The sequence below is a fragment of the Trichomycterus rosablanca genome, chromosome 2 (genome assembly GCF_030014385.1).
Source record: "Trichomycterus rosablanca isolate fTriRos1 chromosome 2, fTriRos1.hap1, whole genome shotgun sequence".
NCBI lineage: Eukaryota > Metazoa > Chordata > Actinopteri > Siluriformes > Trichomycteridae > Trichomycterus > Trichomycterus rosablanca.
In genome coordinates this window covers 47,255,235-47,278,263 of record NC_085989.1, presented here as the reverse complement: position 1 = coordinate 47,278,263, position 23,029 = coordinate 47,255,235, and the positions used below count along the sequence as shown (strand labels likewise).

The window sequence follows — 23,029 nt, the reverse complement described above, 5'->3', positions numbered from 1 at the left end:
CTATGTCAAATCAATTTAGATTGCAACAGCTGAACTGTGAATGCATTCTAGACATGTCTCGAGGATAAGTAATGCAAACAGATGCACAAGACCACAGTTTGGAGAGACACAGCAAAGGGTCTGAACACCTATAAGGGTCTGAATAAATAAGAGATTTCAGATTTAAATTTTTGATTAAATAATTAAAATGATTTTCCATTTGGTATCATGTAAAAGCACTTCTGTAAGTCACTCTGGATAAGAGCGAAAATGTAAATGTAGAATGGGTGATTAAGTGGAGCTTGAGAGTAAATCCACAATATAAACTGTACTGTGCAGTGGTAGCTCAGCAGTTAAAGACTAAAGACATCCTGAGTGCTGCATGTTTCATCGTCCTGCCTCAGACTCTGCCCCATCAATATTGGTTAAAAGAACAGACGATTATATAAACATCACAGTTATTCAAACTGAAAGTGCATTTAACTATTTAAAGATGTTCTGTGGAATATCGTAGACTGTCTGAGCTCATTGGGATTGGATTTCAGTCCAGAACTGTTCTGCTCAAACTGGCCGCCTGTCAGGACACACAGTAGTTGAAGCTGGACTTAATAAAGAGAAACATCTTCAATTGGATCGTATTGTCTCATGGTGTATCAGTCAGTTCAGGAACTGCTTCATTCATCACGTGCACATTACCTCCAGAATGGTGCAGCAGGTAGCAACTCCTATCTTGCCAGATTCCCCTCATAAAAGTCATGCCAGCAGGTAATTTGAATGTTCTACATTGCACTTAGTTGTAAGTAAAAATAATAATAATAATAATAATAATAATAATAGCTATTGAGGGTTAAGCGCTTTGCTCAAGGGCCCAACAGTGGCAACCTGGCAGTGGTGTGGCTTTAACCAGCGACCTTTAAATTATTAGTCCAGTACCTTAACCACTACACTACAACTGCCTAGTTTGTAGGTTTGCAGAATGTTTTAAAATAGTTTTTGCTTCTCGTAACATTGTGATCATAGGTAAAACACTGTTACCGTTTCTAAAATATTCATCATAAAATTCACACAAATTTCACACATAGTACTTGGGTTTTTCTTACATCAAAAACAAAACTGCACTTTCATCACCACTTTGTAGGTGGTTTAAAGGCGCTGGCCTTGATTTTATCCACGCTCATTAACCTGCTCACATTATCAGTGTTCTTCACTTCAAAGTGCAACTAAAACTCTTCACTTTCATAAAGTCATGAACATTTTCATCATTCTTTTGTGTATATTTTGTAATACTAATAAAAATAGTAATAATAATAATAATAATAATAATAATAGTAATAATAATAATAATAATAATAGTAAAAATAATAATAATAATAGTAAAAATAATAATGATAGTAATAATAATAATAGTAATAATAATAATAATAATAATAGTAAAAATAATAATAATAGTAATAATAATAATTATAATAGTAATAATAATAACAACAATAATATTAGTAATAATAATAATACCAATAATAATAATAATAATAATAATAATAATAATAGTAATAATAATAATAATAATAATAATACCAATAATAATAATAATAGTAATAATAATAATAATAATAATAATAATAATAATAATAATAATAATAATAGCTTTTCAAGATAGACACTATTTGAAATATTATTAAGCTTTACTTAATTCAGTTTAAAAAATACAAATGTGTGTGCATGTGTGTGTGTGTGAGCGTACTTGTTCCAGACCTGAGACACGATTTTACTACCACAAAAAAACTTCAAAAGAGACAACAGAATAGAGTCCAACCGCTCGACTATTGTTGGTTTGTTTGTCATGTGAAAAGCAGAATTAGCATGCTGAGTAAATCACAGTTCTGTGAACAAAAGTTCGGTTAGCAAATCACACACACACAAATCTCTCGAGAGAGACACTTCGTCAAAACAGCTGCAACACGAGAGCGTTTCTCCTCCACTGTCTCTCCTCCACCAGGACCAGGGCTTCTCAAACCTTTCAGACCAAGTACTAGCAACATTAAATCAAAACTTTAAAGTACCACCTATATGTCATGTAACAGGTGTCTAAACACACATGCCATTCATTCTAATTCCATTTTTCTCCCAATCTAGTCCCTTCCAATTCCCAATATAAGTCCTTCTGCATATTGCACCAATCTTTTTCACCCAGAGGGTGACAACAGGTCTGTCTGAAAACCTAGTGAGCTGCCAGATCACAAGGTTTTCAGACAGACCCAAAGAGTCTCATATGTGGTGCAAGACAAGTTAGTATTTGCTGCTTGACCAGTTAGTACAGGACTCACTTGCAGCAGCAATAAGAAACCATGTTGACCTTCCTTGCTCAGGCACAGGTCAGTAGCAGATTCTGCTAAGATTCAAACTAGAGACCTTGAGATTTCAGTGGTGGTAGGCTGGTACATTACCAGGTTACTCATCAATCCCAGTTCTAGATATGTAGTGGTTGCCTAGTGGGTAGAGCTAAACCCGGTCTGCTCCATGGGTGTCGTACAATACTCCAGGGGCGCTACCAAACAAGCTGGGATATGCATAGAAAGAATGTCGTTGTACTGTACACATGTATATGTATATATGGACAGTGGTAGCTCAGTGCTTAAGAGCTGCACTAGTAATCATAAGGTAGCCAGTTTAAGCCCCACCACCGCCAGGTTACCACTGTTGGGCCCCTGAGCAAAATTCTTAACCTTCAATTGCTTGAACTGCATTCAGTGATAATTGTAAGTCACTTGGGGTGTAAAATGTAAAAAATGATGTCATTGTTGAGGGTTTAATCATGCATCACATGATCACCCATGTTCCTCATTCTCAACAGAGATGTCTAATCAATCAGAGCTAGCATCATGTTTCCTGGAACACGTTCCCGTTATTTATGACTTAATGTTAAAGGTGTTATTTGTAGGTCTCCGACGTCTGGACTACATTAGCTCTGTATTTTTTGACATACCATCAAGGTTTAATCAAAGATATATATGGGGGGCACATACCCCTCAACATTCAGATATTCTCACAATGCCCCCCTCCTCCCCAATATAATGATGTATAATGATGTAAAAATTCTAAAAGAACATTCTCCACCCACTCTCTCTATTTCCTCGGCTGCTCCCGTTAGGATCTGCATTATTGATTTGGCACAGTTTTTACGTCGGATGCCCTTCCTGACACAACCATACCTATTTATCCGGGCTTGGGACCGACACTACAATGCACTGGTTTATGCATCCTAGCAGCTCGGTACCTATAGGACAATTCAGTGTCTCCAAGTAACCTGGCTGCATGTTTTTGGACTGTGGGAAGAAACCAGAGCACCCGGACGAAACCCACGCAGACGTGCAAATGCAGACATGCAATCTCCGCACAGAAAGGACCCGGACCGCCCCTACCTGGAGATCGAACCCAGGATCTTCTTGCTGTGAGGTGACAGTGCTACACACCAAGCCATCGTGCCGCCCAACATTCTCCACTCACTAGTTTTGTGTAAATTGAGGATCTGTCAGTGTTTCCACCAGTTGTTAATATGGCAGGAATGTTTTAGAATGCCCCCCATCCCAGTAGATTTGTCCTCCCCATGATGTTCAATTCATGGCTACATCCTTGCACACCATTATGACTGAGCATGAGTCACCAGAATTGATAAAACAACAATGTCCAGGAATGCTACTGACCTCTCCGGGGTCAAGCTCACTTAAATTGGGCAAATGCTCTATGAAAAAACATGTTGTGGTTGGAGGCAACAGATTTTGTATGGATAATTTTGCATATCCAGTCAAGTTTTTGTGTTGTATTTCATTTAGTATTGTCAAAAAGATGGGCTTTCTGTTTTGGACTTTGTTCTTTATACTGGAATTCACAAATTTTTGCATAACAAATACAAACTTCATGCAGATCGGAGTGCAGACAGTCTGTGTGTTTCCATCTAGGGCTTAATGATTCCAGGTGGAAGTGGAAAAATGATAGAATGAATGATAACTATTATTATTATTATTATTATTATTATTATTATTATTATTATTATTATTGCTGTTTGGGTGGCGCAACAGTTACACTAGCTTACTACCACTGGAATCCAGGGTTCAATTCCCTAGTGGTGCTATTGGCAGGCCAATCTTCTACATACAGACACGATGGGCTATGTATGGGATGTTCTGCATTGCACCCATTGATTCCAGGTTAGACCAACATAAAGTGGTGGTAAAATCCTTTAATAACATGCAGACGGTGAACTGGCTGCTCTGAATTTCTCTCTAAGTGTGTGGTGCCCTGTTAATCATGTGTTTCTGCTTATTGGTCAGCGTTTCCAGCTGGTTTAAATCATGATTAGAATACAGCAGATAAGATTTTACTGTCTTAAATACAAGTTGTAAATGTTTTAATATGCAGTATTTTGTTCGAAGTTGTTGTATATCCTGTTAAATACTGTTCTTTTTAATGTTTTGAATAATAATTCAGTCAAAGCTCAGACAGTTCAGACAAAAAAGTAAAGAAAAAAAAGAAAGAAAAGAAAGAAAAGTGAGTAAATGAATTATGGAGTTATAACCCACGTCCTGCAGGGTTTACGAACATCCACCCCTCTGCTAAACATACACTGGGGCACCATGGAGGGTCTGTGACACCCTCACTGAGCACAGGGGTCATCACACTGTTTTACTGCTGTAGAGTGTAATTACACACACACACACACACACACACACACACACACAGTCTTTTATATAGATTTTAGAATTTGTATTTCAAATTCTAGATGCAGCAAATTTTAGCCACTTTTGTTCCACTGGACTCGAAGCTCAATCTGATTTGACCTGATTTGAACTGCCAACAAGACAAATTGTTAATATGACGTAGACAGAAGTGAAACAGAGATGCAGAGAATAGAAACTGATTCTCAATGTTTCACAAAATCTTAAACTGTTGAATTCAACATAACATTGTGGGGAAAATGCAGCATGGTGACTAGTAAACTGTAAAACGTGGAGACCAGGTTTGTATTTTAGGAGCAATTCCACATTTACTAATCCTAAAATCACTTGTTGTGGCTTCATAGCTCTTAACAATAAATATTCATGAAGCCACTTTCATGTGTTATCTTCTCACATCTCCAAATGATGACGTTGCAAAGTGTTCCTGTAGAAACTATAATCCATTTCATACAAAACTGCATGTGACTAAACCATCAGTACTGAGTTTTGTTTTTAGGTGCTCAGTGTTTTCCTCCAGGTGCTCCAGTTTCTTCCCACAAGTCTAAAGACATGCAATCAGACCAGTTGGAGCTTCAAAATTGCCCTTAGTTTGAATATGTGTGTATGCTGTGATAAACTGGAATGTTTCTTGCGCTTTGTCAAATTAATCGGATACACCAAGACTCGACCAGAATAAAAACAGCGATAAAACAGATCATTAATAAATGATTTAATGAATGAATGTAATATTAATTATCATTATTAACTTTATCATAGATACCATTTATTGAATAGATAAATATATTAAGGAATGATTGGATGGATTAATAGATTAGATAAATATTTAGATCGATATATAGATAAATGGATGCATGGATAGATGGATTATTGGATGGATGGATGGATCACTCTGGAACAGGGTAAATCTGGACTCATCAGACCACCTGACCTTCTTCCATTGCTCCAGAGTCCAATCTTTATGCTTCCTAGCAAATTGAAGCCGTTTTTGCTGGTTAGCCTCACTGACAATTGGTTTTCTTAAGGCTACACAGCTGTTTAGTCCCAATCCCTTGAGTTCCCTTCACATTGTGAGTGTGGAAATGCTCTTACTTTCACTATTAAACATCCCTGAGTTCTACTGTAGTTTTTCTACCATTTGATTTCACCAAACGTTTAAGTGATCACCGATCACGATCATTCAAGATTTTTTTCCGACCACATTCCTTCCTCGAAGATGATGCCCCCCCCCCACTGTCCTTCCACTTTTTAATAATGTGTTGGACAGTTCTTAACCCGATTTTAGTAGTTTCAGCTTCTCCTTAGATGTTTTCTCTGCTTGATGCATGCCAATAATTTGACCCTTCTGAAACAGATTGACATCTTTTCCACGACCACAGGACGTGTCTTTCAACATGGTTGTTTAACAAATGAGAAGCTACTCACTGCATCAGTGAGGGTTAAATAACTTGTTGCCAGCTGAAACATAATCCCCCAGACAGGCAGGCAGGCAGGCAGGCAGACAGACAGACAGATAGACAGATGGATGGATTATTGGATGGATGGATGGATGAATGGATGGATGGATTGTTGGATGGATGGGTGGATGAATTTTTGAATAGATGAATGGATGGATTGATGGATGGACGGATGGATGGATAACATTTTCCTTTATTTAGAATATAGAATGTGAATATTTTGATTACTGAAACCGATAAGTTGCAAGGCATCACACTCTCACCCTTCCACTTAATCAATTTTAGGGGGACTTTGAGCAGCCAATCCACCTTTTGCAGGGTGTGGAGAAACTGAAGAACCTGCAGAAAGACAGGGGAAAACATGTTTAACCCCTCACAGACATGAGGTTATTCTGTGTTAACTGTGTTAGCTGTGTTATTAAGCCACACTTACTTTGTCACAGAAAATCATTCACAGCTTTGTTTTGTTTATTGAGGTATTGTTTAAATTATTGTATTTTTTTATTTGACGGATTTGTGTTATAAATGAGAAAACAATTTCATTTTGCTACCACAATATAACAAAATCATGGACATTTAAACTAAGTAGTGTTAGTGGAGAGCTGTTGGTGTTTGTATTTAAAACCATCTCAGTTTTATTATGTATCATTAGATAATATTTTATAACCATCATCAATGTCTCTTGGTAGCATTACTGCTAATGTAAGGACCACACACAACTACTTAAGGTTTAAATTGAGAACAGGCTAGCCAGCTAAAGCAGCTAAGCGGCAAAACTTTCACATACAATGTCTCAGACGATCTGCTGAGTCTGCTGGGAAAGTGAAAATTAATTGGATCCACCGTCTGGGCGTGAAGACCAGACGCTGTGTGTGTATCTGCTAATGCTAATGTGTGAGTCAATAATCATCTAATCAGCAGAGCTACTGTACACACAGATTAGCATGATAGGTCTTTTTGTGCTTTAACTGAGACAGTTTGCTGCTCCAACACTTCGGGAGACTGTAAACGGCCCCCCTGTGTGTTTGGTTTGCACTGGCAGTGCTGTGAGCGCCGGTGTGTGTGCGCCCTAATCAAAGCTGTGTTTAGATAAAGCGCCGGTGTGACAGGTCAAACAGAGCCGTGTTTGATGCTCTTTATGAGCCCGTTGTTTATTCGTGGCTCCGAGGCCGACCTCCCGCCGGGGCGCAAATGGATGCCGGGGAGCATCGGATGAGTTCTTGTCTTCTTCTCTCCCCTCCGTCTTGACTTTTCCTGCTTTCTTTTGTCTGTCAGGAGCTTTTTGAGCTTCATGTGTTATCACCCTTACACACAGATTTTTACTTTCGTCCTAGTGCATTCGAGAGTCAGATGTTTACCTGCCCTTGTAAGGGACGTGCGCGTCACGGTTTGATTGTTTTCCGCAACTGTTCTTTTCTCACTAAACGACTGAAACATAAAGTTAAAAAAATAAATGAATTAATAAATTAACGAGTGTACAGTTCAGCAAGCCGTAGCTTAGTGGTTAAGCTATTGGACTAGAAACAAGAAGGTTGCTGGTTCAAGCCCCACCATTGCCAGGTTGCTGCTGTTGGGCCCTTAACCCACAACTGCTCAGACTGTATACTGTCACAGTACTGTAAGCTGCTTTGAATAAAGACGTCTGCTAAATGCCGAAAATTTATTCAGATATCCCTGCTCGTTTGGAAGCTGGGGTCAGAGCACAGGGTCATCTGTTGTACAGCGTCCCTGGAGCAGACAGGGTTAAGGGCCTTTGCTCAAGGGCCATAGTTTAGAAAGGCACACACCTGGGTCAGTAAGGCACTGCCGTTTTTACCAAAAAACAAGCAATAAAAACATGGTTGTGGTGGCATCGTGCTGTTGGGGAGCTTCTTAGCGGCAATTCAATATGACAATCACCCAAAGCATACAGCCAAAACAACACTGCTGTAGCTTTGAGTGGCTCAGTCAGACTTACACCGATCAGCCATAACATTAAAACCACCTCCTTGTTTCTACACACACTGTCCATTTTATCAGCTCCACTTACCATATAGAAGCACTTTGTAGTGCTACAATTACTGACTGTAGTCCATTTGTTTCTCTAAATACCTTTTTAGACCTGCTTTCACCCTGTTCTTCAGTGGTCAGGACCCCCACAGGACCACTACAGAGCAGGTATTATTTAGGTGGTGGATCATTATCAGCACTGCAGTGACACTGACATGGTGGTGGTGTGTTAGTGTGTGTTGTGCTGGTATGAGTGGATCAGACACAGCAGCACTGCTAGAGTTTGAAAATGCCGTGCCCACTCACTGTCCACTCTATTAGACACTCCTACCTGGTAGATGTAAAGTCAGAGAGGATCGCTCATCTATTGCTGCTGTTTGAGTCGGTCATCTTCTAGACCTTCATCAGTGGTCACAGGACGCTGCCCACAGGGTGCTGTTGGCTGGATATTTTTGGTTGGTGGACTATTCTCAGTCCAGCAGTGACAGTGAGGTGTTTAAAAACTCCATCACCGCCGCTGTGTCTTATTCACTCATACCAGCACAACACACACTAACACACCACTACCATGTCAGTGTCACTGCAGTGCTGAGAATGATCCACCACCTAAATAATACCTGCTCTGTGGTGGTCCTGTGGGGGTCCTGGTCATTGAAGAACAGCATGAAAAGGGGCTAACAAAGCATGCAGAGAAACAGATGGACTACAGTCAGTAATTGTAGAACAACAAAGTGCTTTTATATGGTAAGTGGAGCTGATAAAATGGACAGTGAGTGTAGAAACAAGGAGGTGGTTTTAATGTTATGCTGATCGGTGTGTATGATACAACATACAGTATGTGGAGAGACTTGCCTTCAGTTTAATGGATTGTATGGCAGGGTTAGAGGATCTGCTATTAAAATGGGATAAACTGCCCAAATCCAGGAGTAGAAAGCTGGTACAGACGTATCTAAGAAGACTTGCAGCTGTAATTGCTTGCTAACAGCTACAGTATATAAAAACAATACATTTTAAATCCTTATAATAATGAAATAAAATAAAAATTATATAATTTTAATTTCAATATCCGGATTTGAATACCCAGCTGTGCTATCAGCCGGTCAGATGTCTACACATAGACATGATGGGCTATGTCAGCAGGGACTGGTGTTCTGTTCAGTGTGTGATACAGCATTGCTCCAGTGACTCCGGGGAACCTGGACCCAGTGTGACCCTGACTAGAATAACCAGTAGAAGGACTGAATGTGGCCTGCACAGAGCCCTCAGCTTCAACCTCAGTCTCTGACCACACACGTGCACCTTTGACTAAACAGGCACGATTTTCCTTGGACCCACTTCAAAATCTCATGAAAGGACTTCAAAAAGATGAAAGTATTAATGCGAATGATTATAATTAATGAACTGCAGTGCTGTTTTTGCATCATATCAGCAGATTAAATATCTAACAACTGTATAACATCAAACAATCATATACACTGATCAGCCATAACATTAAAACCACCTCCATGTTTCTACACTCACTGTCCATTTAATCAGCTCCACTTACCATATAGAAGCACTTTGTAGTTCTACAATTACTGACTGTAGTCTATTTGTTTCTCTACATGCTTTGTTAGCCCCCTTTCATGCTGTTCTTCAATGGTCAGGACCACCACAGAGCAGGTATTATTTAGGTGGTGGATCATTCTCAGCACTGCAGTGACACTGACATGGTGGTGGTGTGTTAGTGTGTGTTGTGCTGGTATGAGTGGATCAGACACAGCAGCACTGCTGCAGTTTTTAAACACCTCACTGTCACTGCTGGACTGAGAATAGTCCACCAACCAAAAATATATTCGGCCAATGGCGCCCCGTAGGCAGCGTCATGTGACCACTGATGAAGGTGTAGAAGATGACCAACTCAAACAGCAGCAATAGATGAGCGATCGTCTCTGACTTTACATCTACAAGGTGGACCAACTAGGTAGGAGCGTGTAATAGAGTGGACAGTGAGTGGACACGGTATTTAAAAACTCCAGCAGCGCTGCTGTGTCTTATACACTCATACCAGCACAACACACACTAACACACCACCACCATGTCAGTGTCACTGCAGTGCTAAGAATGATCCACCACCTAAATAATACCTGCTCTGTGGTGGTCATGTGGGGGTCCTGATTATTGAAGAACAGGGTGAAAGCAGGCTAAAATTTTATGTAGAGAAACAGATGGACTACAGTCAGTAATTGTAGAACTACAAAGTGCTTCTATATGGTAAGTGGAGCTGATAAAATGGACATTGAGTGTAGAAACAAGGTGGTGGAAATAATGTTATGCCTGATATATATATATATTAAGGCCTTGCTCAGGGCCCAACAGTGGCAACTTGGAGGAGGTGGAGCTCGAACCAGCAACCTTTTGAATACTAGTCCAGTAACTTAACCACTGAGCTACTACTTTCTTGAGCTACCATATATCTTGAGCTACCAGAAAGCCATTTATCAACATATTCTTCAAGGAACCAAACATCTTTGATGCTATCACCAGACCTTTAATTGTTTGGATTGTGTAGTGGAGGGTTGCACCACACAGATTTTTTTTATGCAAGATGGAAGAATTGACCAACAATGAAAGATCTTGAACCACAATCACATTGAGTTTCTAATATTGAGGATTCTGTGAGTTTGTGTTAAAAATGGGAGGCTGATTAAGGTGATTAAGATACTGGACTAGTAATCAAGAGATTAATGTTCAAGTGACATATTTGCCAGGTTGCCATTGTTGGGCCCTGAGGAAGGCCCTTAACCCTTAACTGCTTAATGCTTTAAATGAAAAATAAAAGACTTTAAATGTGGTGTATTGTTTTCCTTCATAGAGGACTTCCAGTTCCAAAATGTTACATAATGCAGCTTTAATTCCAGGCACAATAGACCCTGACAGCAAGATTTTGGGTCAGTAGTATCAATCTGGCTTATGATGCTCTTAGTTTTGCTGATTTATCTTGCTGTCTGAATGTCTTGCTGTCACTGCAAACCGATTAGCAACAATAGTTTGTCATTTATGGTATTTTACTTCAAAATTATAATTATTATTGTTATTATTTTATATTATTATTTTCATTTATTATTATTATTTTTTATATTATTATTATTATTATTATTGTATTATTATTATTTTATATTATTATTATTATTATTATTATTTTATATTATTATTACTGTTACTATTATTGTTATTATTATTATTACTGTTATTATTATTGTTATATTTTTATAATAATAATATTTTATATTATTATTATTATATTATTATATTATTATTATTATTATTATTATTATGAGCTTAAAATATTGATAAATAAAAGACATTACAAATGCATTGGGGACAGCACAGTGGCTCGGTGTATATCACTGTTCCCCCACAGCAAGAAGGTCCTGGGTTTGATTCCCAGGTGGAGCACTCTGGGTCCTGTCTGTGTTTTTTTTTTTCATGTGGCAGTGACAGTTATTATTTAACTGATAATTTATTTTCCTTCTGGTTAAAATGTCCTATTAATTTACTACATCGTTCAGAGCTTAATTTTCCTGGAACTGCACTTGTTTCCATGTTACTGCACTGCAATTTTTAGTACTAAGACAAAAAATGAAACAAGTTTGTATGTTCTCCCCGTGTCTGTGTGGGTTTCGTCCGGGAGCTCCAGTTTCCTCCTACAGTCCAAAGACGTGCAGTCAGGTTAATTGGAGATACTAAACACTGCCCTTAGGTGTGAATGTGTGTTTGCCCTGTGATGAACTGGTGACCTGTCTGGGATGTTTTTTACCTTTCGCCCAGTGAATCGTACCCAGTGTGACCCTTAACAGGATACAGCGCTGGTAAAACAGACAATGAATGAATGAGTGATGAATGCAGTGTGACCGAAATGCTTCCACCTTTATGCTTGACGTTCTTGAAGGTGCAGTATTAGACCTCACATGCTGAAGAGGTCTCTAGATCCCAAAAGCTTTTACAGTGCAGGAATGTAGTGTCAAACAATAAAAAAACGAAGCTCAACCGTATCATTTATGGTGTGTTTATTTCACATGTATTTTCATTATAGGCTATGAATATCAAGAATAAATAGCAATTCTTTTAATTTACAGGACGTACCTACACCATGCAGCAAAAGTCCAGTATAATGGTACTCCTCCACCGTACCTTCCAGAACGGAAAGCATAGCACAGAGGTGCCACCTCACCCCCCAAGAGTAGGTATGTAGCTTTAAAACTTGTTTAGGGTACATAATGTGATCTTTTATGTACCTTTTGTGTATGTATTAAGGCTGTCTGTACACTATTTATCTGGCAGTGTCCACTGTCAGGATCATAAATACAAACGTGACAAACATTTTTTTTTACAAATACAGTAGACTCTCTTACACATAATACTGTCTATCATTTTTACATGGTGCCACATATACAAAATGAAATATTACATAACAAAAAAATACATTCTTACACTTCATAGTGCATAAGAAAAAAATACTAACCAATAAAAATATATCAACATTGCAAAAATAGCCAAAAATAAAACTTTTTTATTTCTATAATGCACTTATTATAAGTTAAATATCTAATACATGCTGCAGCACGTGAAAAGTTTCAGTTCGAGCACGAGCACTTGCACTCGGTGATGATGGGATATTGCACGGGGATCCACGCGCACTTCAGAGCGCCTCTCCGGCGCGCGCAGCGCCAGCGCAAGAGCGTGACGCGCGTGGAACCGGCTGGCGCGCACGTCATTCCCTCGGGCACGGAGCACGAGCGCTCGGTACGGCAGCCTCCCACGCGCACGTACTGGGGCCAGAAGCGGCTGCCCAGGTCGGTCCACGTGTAGCGCACCGGACACGCCGAGCGCGCCCAGAGCCACATCTGCAGCCGCCGTTTCAGCTTGCGCCCGGTCTTGCGGCGTCGCGCTCCCGGCACGAAGGGCGCGTCCAGGTCCAACGCGCGGATGTGCGCGGGCATCGGGCCGTCGGGTAAGAACTCGTTGGCGGCGTCGTCCTCCTCCTCCTGGCGCTCGCTCGGAGGCGTCACGGACAAGAAGCGCGCATCCCAGTCTCCCAGTATGGTGCGCAACTCGGTTGCGTTTAAGTCGCGCTCGCGCGGGTCCAGGGCCGGATCCGGGTCCTCTTTGAGCTCCACCAAAGGCAGGCTGTCGCTGGGTATCGGCCGGAGCAGATAGAAGTGTTGGCACGCGCCCAGGTGCGCCCTTAGCGCGAGCGCCGCAAAAAGCATGCACACCGCAGTCGCCAATCGCTCCATCATTGCGCAAAACAAGACCAAACAAATCCGCAAAGTGTCCGACAACTTAAAAACGTTCATGCACGGGTTATCTCCATAGAAACCGATAGAAACCGAAGGATGGATTTGTCAGGATCAGTACCAAGGAGCGACCTTCCCCAAGCAAGTCTCAGAGGTTACGCGTCCATGCAGAGCGCACTGGATGTCTTTTTAAACTCGGTTTAAAGGGTCTGATATTCATGCGCTGCTTATCTCCACAGACACGGATGGCAGGAGCTTCCTTTTCCAAGCTGCTCTCATCAGTAGTAAATTATTCCTAAATATGATGATGATGATGATGATGATGATGATGCACAAGACTCTGCAGATCCTCAGTCGGTAGTTCTGCTAAAGCTCGTGCGCTCTGAGCTCGTGCGTGCGCGTGAGTGTGTCGCTGCGCGTGCTGGTTTATTTTCCTTTGAGAAAAACCCCCGGCTCGAGCTCTCATATACGCTCGCGCTGGGACCGGGACGCCATACGTCATTGCAGACGGTCTCCGGAGGGTTTGTTTGTAGAAGGAGATTCCCGACACGGAGGAGGAGGAGGCGGGATCTCTGTCGCTCACGGCACCGACTCGCCCTCTGTCGGTACCACCGGTAACAGAATGTAAAGGTTACCCGTGTGTGGATGGTTCACCGGAGTATATATTGAACATGTGTTAGCTTCAATTTTACATCTCGAATGCTCCTGTTTCCAGCACCATCTCACCCCAACAGTGGTGGTACAGGCCCCCGCAGACACGGGGAGAACATGCAAACTCCACAAAGAAAGGATCAAGGCCGCTCGACCTGGGAATCAAACCCAGGACCTTCTTCTTCTCCAAAGAGGCAACATTTAATGATTTAATTGAACCTACTCTAATAATAATAATAATAATAATAATAATAATAATAATAATAATAATAATAATAATAATAATAATAGGGTTTTGGTCGACATTGAACATTTACATTCACAAATACAAAATAATGAAGCACAATGACATAAATGCAAAGTACTTTAAAACTGATGAATAAAAAATAAATAAATAAATAAAAAGAAGCAAGAAAAAATAATTACAGTTGTTATGACTAGTTTTTATGTCTAATCTCTTTAACCTCTGCTATAGCTACAAAAGTGAATAGATGGATGGATGGTTAGGTGAACAAAAAGACTGATATGATGAGAATGGATTGATAAATTGATAGACGAAGGGCTGAGTGGACAGATACAAATAAAAATAGATAGAATGGTTAGATAAACAGATGGATATAATGACAATGGATGGATTGGATGAATGGATGGATGGAAAACAAAGATAAACTGGTAGGGTATTGAAGGATGGATGGATTGTAAAGTAAACAAAAAGACTGATATTATGAAGATGTATGGATAATTGGGTGGATGGTTGGGTGAATATATAGATATATAAATAGATAGTTGAATGGTTAGGTAAACAGATGGATATAATGCAGATGGATGGATGGGTGATTGGATGGATGGATGGATGGATGGCTTTACAGAAGGATGGATGGATGGATGGATAAATATATAGATGGATGGATGGATATAAAGATGGATGAATGAATGGATGAATGAATGGATGGATGAATGGATGGATTAATATATAGATAGATGGATATATAGATGGATGGATGGATGAATGGATATATAGATAGATGGATGGGTGAACAGACAGACAGGATGGATGGATGATTCGGTAAATGTATATATGGATAAATATATATAAATGTGTATGGATGAATGGATATATAGATAGATGTAGGGATGGATGAATGGATGGTTGGCTGGATGGATTAATGGATGGTTGGCTGGATGGATGGATGGATGGATGGATTGGTGGATATATAGATAGATGAAAGGATGAATGGATGGATGGATTGGTGGATATATAGATAGATGAAAGGATGGATGGATGGATGGATAGATTGGTGGATACATAGATAGATGAAAGGATGGGTGAATTGGTGGATATATAGATAGATGGAAGGATGGATGGATAGATTGGTGGATACATAGATAGATGAAAGGATGGGTGAATTGGTGGATATATAGATAGATGGAAGGATGGATGGATAGATTGGTGGATATATAGATAGATGAAAGGATGGGTGAATTGGTGGATATGTAGATAGATGAAAGGATGGATGGATAGATTGGTGGATATATAGATAGATGAAAGAATGGATGGATAGATTAATGAATATATAGATAGATGAAAGGATGGATGGATAGATTGGTGGATATATAGATAGATGAAAGGATGGATGGATAGATTGGTGGATATATAGATAGATGAAAGGATGGGTGAATTGGTGGATATATAGATAGATGAAAGGATGGGTGAATTGGTGGATATATAGATAGATGAAAGGATGGGTGAATTGGTGGATATATAGATAGATGAAAGGATGGATGGATAGATTGGTGGATATATAGATAGATGAAAGGATGGATGGATGGATGGATTGGTGGATATATAGATAGATGAAAGGATGGATGGATGGATGGATGGATAGATTGGTGGATATATAGATAGATGAAAGGATGGATGGATGGATGGATAGATTGGTGGATATATAGATAGATGAAAGGATGGATGGATAGATTGGTGGATATATAGATAGATGAAAGGATGGATGGATGGATGGATGGATGGATGGATTGGTGGATATGTAGATAGATGAAAGGATGGATGGATAGATTGGTGGATATACAGATAGATGCAAGGATGGATGGATAGATAGATTGGTGGATATATAGATAGATGAAAGGATGGATGGATGGATGGATGGATTGGTGGATATATAGATAGATGAAAGGATGGATGGATGGATGGATGGATGGATTGGTGGATATATAGATAGATGAAAGGATGGATGGATGGATGGATGGATGGATGGATTGGTGGATATGTAGATAGATGAAAGGATGGATGGATAGATTGGTGGATATACAGATAGATGCAAGGATGGATGGATAGATAAATTGGTGGATATATAGATAGATGAAAGGATGGATGGATGGATGGATGGATTGGTGGATATATAGATAGATGAAAGGATGGATGGATGGATTTATAGATAGATGGATAGATTGGTGGATTGATGGATGGATTGGTGGATATATAGATAGTGGATATATAGCTAGATGGATGGATGGATGGTATGTTCAAGTTTTATGTTTCAGTGATTATTATTTAACTATTTATTTTTCTCCTTGTTTAAATGATTCATTTACTACTTTTCTGGAAGCTTAGTTACAGCACTGCAATTCTTAGTACAAAGTCAAAAAATGAAACAAGAGATAAAACATTAACAAGTCTGTTCCCTGTTTAAATAATCTGGAGTATTTTTAGGGTCAAAAATAATACTGATACCGTAACTAAAATTATGCCAGACAAACATCTCACATCACTGTGGTATGTTTTTTACCTCTTATTAGCGTTAAAATTAATTTATTTATCGTTCTGTAGCTGCTGACATTGACATTTATCACCTGTTGTGACTGTAATATACGTGTCATTGTTAATCGTCCCTAATAGTTTAACAGCATTTCCAGAAATTGTATTCTATTCTTAAATTAAGACTTCTGTTTTACTGACTTGGGCTACTTCATAAAAGTCTTTAGCGTGTCCCCCTGTAGCCACAGTCCATCAGAGGGTTCTGCTTGGTTGATTTTTATTGAAATAACGCAGCACGACTCATTGACTTTATGAACAAATGGCGCTAAGCAGTCTGGAACACGCTACAGAAAAATTTAAAGCTTCTTCATGCTAAGCAACCGCTAATTTATTATAGTTTATGGAACAATTCAATCATACGAATCCAAATCGTCCCTCCGTGTAAATAAGCAAGCGTGTCAGATTATAAAAGACTGGTGTTCTGTCCACGGTGTGTTTCTGCCCTGCGTCCAGTCCAGTGTTTTCAAACCAACATTGACTCACACCAGCGGTTAGTGGACAGAACGAACAAGTGCAGCTGCTGTACCACTGAAAATCTGGTAAAATAATTTACTATTTGGAAGTATTGAGACATCCCATCTAATGATTTAATTAATGTGTTTCAACCACAGCAATGACTAACAGGTGTTAAAAATCAATTATATAAAGGAAATTATATGCATAAAACTTTGTAGCAACCGTTTAGGGAAGGCCCAGTTCTTGTTCCAGCATGACTGTACCCCTGTGCACAAAGCAAGCTCTGTAAAGACTATTGTTAGGTCTATTGTCCTGCACACTCCCAGATGGATGGCTATATAGAGAGATAGATGGATAGATAGATGGATGGATGGATGGATGGATATGTAGATAGATAGATGGATGGATATACAGATGGATGGATGGATATGTAGATAGATAGATGGATGGATATACTGTATAAATGGATGGATGGATATGTAGATGGATGATGGATATATAGATAGATGGATGGATGGATATGTGGATAGATGGGTGGATATGTAGATGGATGGATGGATATATAGATAGATGATGATGGATGGATATGTAGATGGATGGATGGATATGTAGCTATATGGATGGATGGATATGTAGATGGATGGATATATAGATATATGGATGGATGGATATGTAGATGGATGGATGGATATGAAGATGGATGGATGGATATATAGATAGATGGATGAATGGATATGTGGATGGATGAATGGATATGTGGATGGATGGATGGATGGATATGTGGATGGATGGATATGTAGATGGATGGATGGATATGTAGATGGATGGATGGATATGAAGATGGATGGATGGATATATAGATAGATGGATGAATGGATATGTGGATGGATGAATGGATATGTGGATGGATGGATGGATGGATATGTGGATGGATGGATATGTAGATGGATGGATGGATATGTAGATGGATGGATGGATATATAAATAGATGGATGGATGGATATGTGGATGGATGAATATGTAGATGGATGGATGGATATATAAATAGATGGATTGATGGATGGATGGAATATCAACTGAGGCTTTCTTGACCAACATCAATGCCCCGCCATCAGCCATACAAATGCTGTTTTGACTAAAATGGCACAAATTCCCACAGACAGAAATACATTAAAATGTTATAAGAAGGCATTTCAGAAAAGTGGCTGTTGTTCTAGCTGAAAAGATCACATAGAGGTCACTTTATTTTAGCACAATTTATTTTTGAAATGGGACGTCCAACAAGCCCATGGTCAGGTGTCCAAATACTTTTGGCCATATAGGGTATAAATATATACAGTCTTAAATCCATAAGTAAAGAGGCTTATTGGAAATTCTGCTTTTGATAATAACTTAATTTCTCTATTTAATACTATTAAAAAAACCTCTTTGCCAGTAAAACAGCACTAAGTCTTCTCCTATAACATCCTATAAGGTTTGAGAATACAGAAATTGAAATTGAGAGCGTTCCTCTTTACAGAATCTCTTCAGATCGTCCAGCGTTCTCGTTCCTCTATTGTGATCGTTCTCCTCTCCTCTCCTTATCTCAGCTACAGGGGTGGCTTGGTGGCTCGGTGGGTAGCACTGTTGCCTTACAGCAGGAAGGACCTGGATTCGTTTTCCCAGGAGGAGCGGTCCGGGTACTTTCTGTGTGGAGTTTACATGTTCTCCCCGTGTCTATGTGGGTTTCCTCGGGGAGCTCCGGTTTCCTTCTACAGTACAAAGACGTGTAAGTGAGATGAACTGGAGATACAAAATTGTTCATGACTGTTTGATATTAAAGACTTGAACTGATGAATCTTGTATAACGAATAACTACCGTTCCTGTCATGAATGTAACCACGACGATAAAATCCTAATAAATAAATACATCTCTCAGCTACAGCTGTTTATCAGGGTTTAGATCCAAGAACTGAGATGATCATGGATGCTGATGATCTGGAAATGTTTTTGAATCATCATCCTGCTGGAAGATCCAACAACGACCCAGATTTCAAATTTAAATCTCCTGGTACTTGATAGAGTACTTGATGATGCCATGTACCATATTTAGATTCCCAGGACCTTCGGAGGAAAAGCAGCCCCATAACATCACAGACCCTCCACCATACTTTAACATGGGTATCAGGTTCTTTCTGGTAAGTCAAGAGCTCCAGAGCTCAGTTTTTGTTTCATCTGACCATAGAACACAGTTCCAGTCTGCATTTAGTGAACTTCAGGTGGTTATAGGAAAGGCTTTTACCTGGCAGGCTATCCAAATATTGTACTGGCATGAACTGGCATTTCCTGGTGGTCCATAGGATGCAATTTAATTTATGTTACTTTCCAACAGTGATGCTTGGGGATTTTTTGCCACTCATATATCATATATCCATATATCTCCTCCATCCTCCTCCTGCTGCATTATACACTATATTACCAAAAGTATTCGCACATCTGCCTTCACACACACATGAACTTGAGTGACGTCCCATTCTTAATCCATAGGGTTTAATATGATGTCGGCCCACCCTTTGCAGCTATAACAGCTTTAACTCTTCTGAAAAGGCTTTCCACAAGCTTTAGGAGTGTGTTTATGGGAATTTTTGACCATTTTTACAGAAGCTGTGTTCTGTCGGGTTGAGGTCAGGACTCTCTGCAGGCCAGTCAAGTTCTTCCACACCAAACTCACTCATCCATGTCTTTATGGACCTTGCTTTGTGCACTGGTGCGCAGTCATGTTGGAACAGGAAGGGGCCATCCCCAAACTGTTCCCACAAAGTTGGGAGCATGAAATTGTCCAAAATCTCTTGGTATGCTGAAGCATTAAGAGTTCCTTTTACTAGAACTAAGGGGCCGAGCCCAACTCCTGAAAAACAACCCCACACCATAATCCCCCCTCCACCAAACTTGGCACAATGCAGTCAGACAAGTACCGTTCTCCTGGCAACCGGCAAACCCAGACTCGTCCATCGCATTGCCAGACAGAGAAGCGTGATTCATCACTCCAGAGAACATGTCTCCACTGCTCTAGAGTCCAGTGGCGGTGTGCTTTACACCACTGCATCCGACGCTTTGCATTGCACTTGGTGATGTAAGGCTTGGATGCAGCTGCTCGGCCATGGAAACCCATTCCATGAAGCTCTACACACTGTTCTTGAGCTAATCTGAAGGCCACATGAAGGAGGTCTGTAGCGATTGACTGCAGAAAGTTGGCGACCTCTGCGCCTCAGCATCCGCTGACCTTGTTCTCATTTTAACTGGCCTGCCACTTCATGGCCGAGTTGCTGTCGTTCCCAATCGCTTCCATTTTGACAGTCGACTGTGGAATATTTAGTAGAGAGGAAATTTCACGACTGGACTTGTTGCACAGGTAGCATCCTATCACGGTACCACGCTGGAATTCACTGAGCTCCTGAGAGCGACCCATTCTTTCACTCATGTTTGTAGAAGCAGTCTGCATGCCTAGGTGCTTGGTTTTATACACCTGTGGCCATGAAAGTGAATTGGAACACCTGAATTCAATCATTTGGATGGGTGAGTGAATACTTTTGGCAATATAGTGTATGTCCATATGATCACCAACAAGCTTTGGTTGAGCTCTAGGGTGCGTATTTGGTCGTAAGGGCTTGTTTATTTCATTGCAGCCTTTCAGCCTATAAGAGTGTATGTTTACTGTATGGCCAAAAATATATGGACACCTTTACATCCTTCTCAACACTTTGGACATCAATATGGACCACCATCCTCATTTTATTTAATTTCATTTTATTTTTATCAACTTGCTTTATCCTGGTCAAGGTCAGGAAGGGTCAAAGTCATGGGCATCAATCCATCACAGTTCTGAATTAAAAAGGACTGTCCACGGTCAAGCATGCTTAACATTATCATGGAATATTTACATTTTCGGCATTTAGCAGACGCTTTTATCCAAAGCGACTTACAGTACAGTATATAGTCTAAGCTTGAACCAGCAACCTTTGGATTACTAGTCCAATACCTTAACCACTAGGCTACAACTGCCCTAATATCAAGCCTTGGAATATCAAGGCTGCCAAGCAAGACAGAAGCCCCTTTTCCATATTTTTTGTCCATGTGGTCAGGTACTGGACTAGTAATCAGAAGCTTGCTCTATCAAGCCCCACCAGTGCCAAGTTGCATTATGTATGTATAAGTAGGCAGGTACAGTAACACTAGTCCTATTTATATGGAAGCAGGCAGTAAATAAAGGAGTTAGCCGCAGAGTCAACAATCACGTCTGTGTTGATGGTCGGCAGCCCTGCTGAGATCCGAGCTCATGATGGGACCAGTGTGCCACCTGAGCCACCTACTCTATAACCTTCTAAAGACTTCTGCCATATTTTGCATTACATATTTTATATAGGAGACAGGTCTGGACTGCAGGCATGCCAGTCTAGCACCCGACAGCACTCTTGCTGTTGTCACACATGCAGAATCTGGCTTGGCGTCATTATGTTGGAATAAGCACAGACATCCCTGAATAAGATGTACAAGCCACAAGCACTAATACACTCCCATTTAAATTTAAACTCACGATCAACATTCCAATTCATCCTATAGGTGTTCGAAGTGTCCGATAAGATCGAAGGCTAACATTAAACATTAAGCCTTCCTTAAACTGTTGCTGCAAATTTGGAAGCAAATAATGAACTATTTTATTTTAATTTATTAAAGAATGTCAGTCATTCATTCACAAAAAAGTAAACTTTTAATTTACACTGTACCTGCTCTCATTGTCACCTCACAGATAGAAGGGCATGGGTTTGAGTCCAAAGTTTGCATGTTCTCCCTGTTTTCGAGCGCTCCTGGGTTTTTTTCCCCCAGAAGTCTGAAGCCGTGTAGTCAGGTTATTTAGAGATACTAGAAATTGCCCTTAAGTGTGAATGTGTGTGTGTGTGTGTGGAGAATAGACGTATATTAATGTCATAAGTCTACATTATGATGACGTCATATTATGATGATGCCATAAGTCTACATTATGATTATGCCATATGACGATGATGACGTAAGAAATCTACATTATGATGATGCCATATTATGATAATGTCATAAGTCAACATTATGGTTATGCCATACGATGATGATGATGATGATGTCATAAGTCTACATTATGACAATGTCATATTATGATGATGCCATAAGTCTACATTATGACTATGCCATATGATGATGATGTAAGAAGTCTACATTATGATGATGCCATATTATGATAATGTTATAAGTCTACATTATGATTATGCCATATGATGATGATGTAAGAAGTCTACATTATGATTATGCCATATGATGATGATGTCATAAGTCTACATTATGACGATGTCATATTAGGATGATGTAATACGTCTACATTATGATTATGCCATATGAGGATGTTATAAGTCTACATTATGATTATGACATTTTATGATGATGTAATAAGTCTACATTATGATTATGCCATATGATGATGATGATGTCATAAGTCTACATTATGACGATGTCATATTATAATGATGCCATAAGTCTACATTATGATTATGCCATATGAGGATGTTATAAGTCTACATTATGATGATGATGCCATAAGTCTACATTATGATTATGCCATACGATGATGATGATGTCATAAGTCTACATTAT

The 23,029-nt window shown here is 39.7% G+C and overlaps 1 protein-coding gene across 1 annotated transcript; it reads right to left on the bottom strand.

The window, feature by feature from the left end:
* Positions 1–12,771: 12,771 nt before the first annotated feature.
* Positions 12,772–13,434, bottom strand: nog1 (noggin 1). Its single transcript, XM_062986743.1, has one exon. It carries the CDS (start codon positions 13,432–13,434, stop codon positions 12,772–12,774), a length of 663 nt encoding a protein of 220 aa, XP_062842813.1.
* Between the last annotated feature and the right edge of the window lie 9,595 nt (positions 13,435–23,029).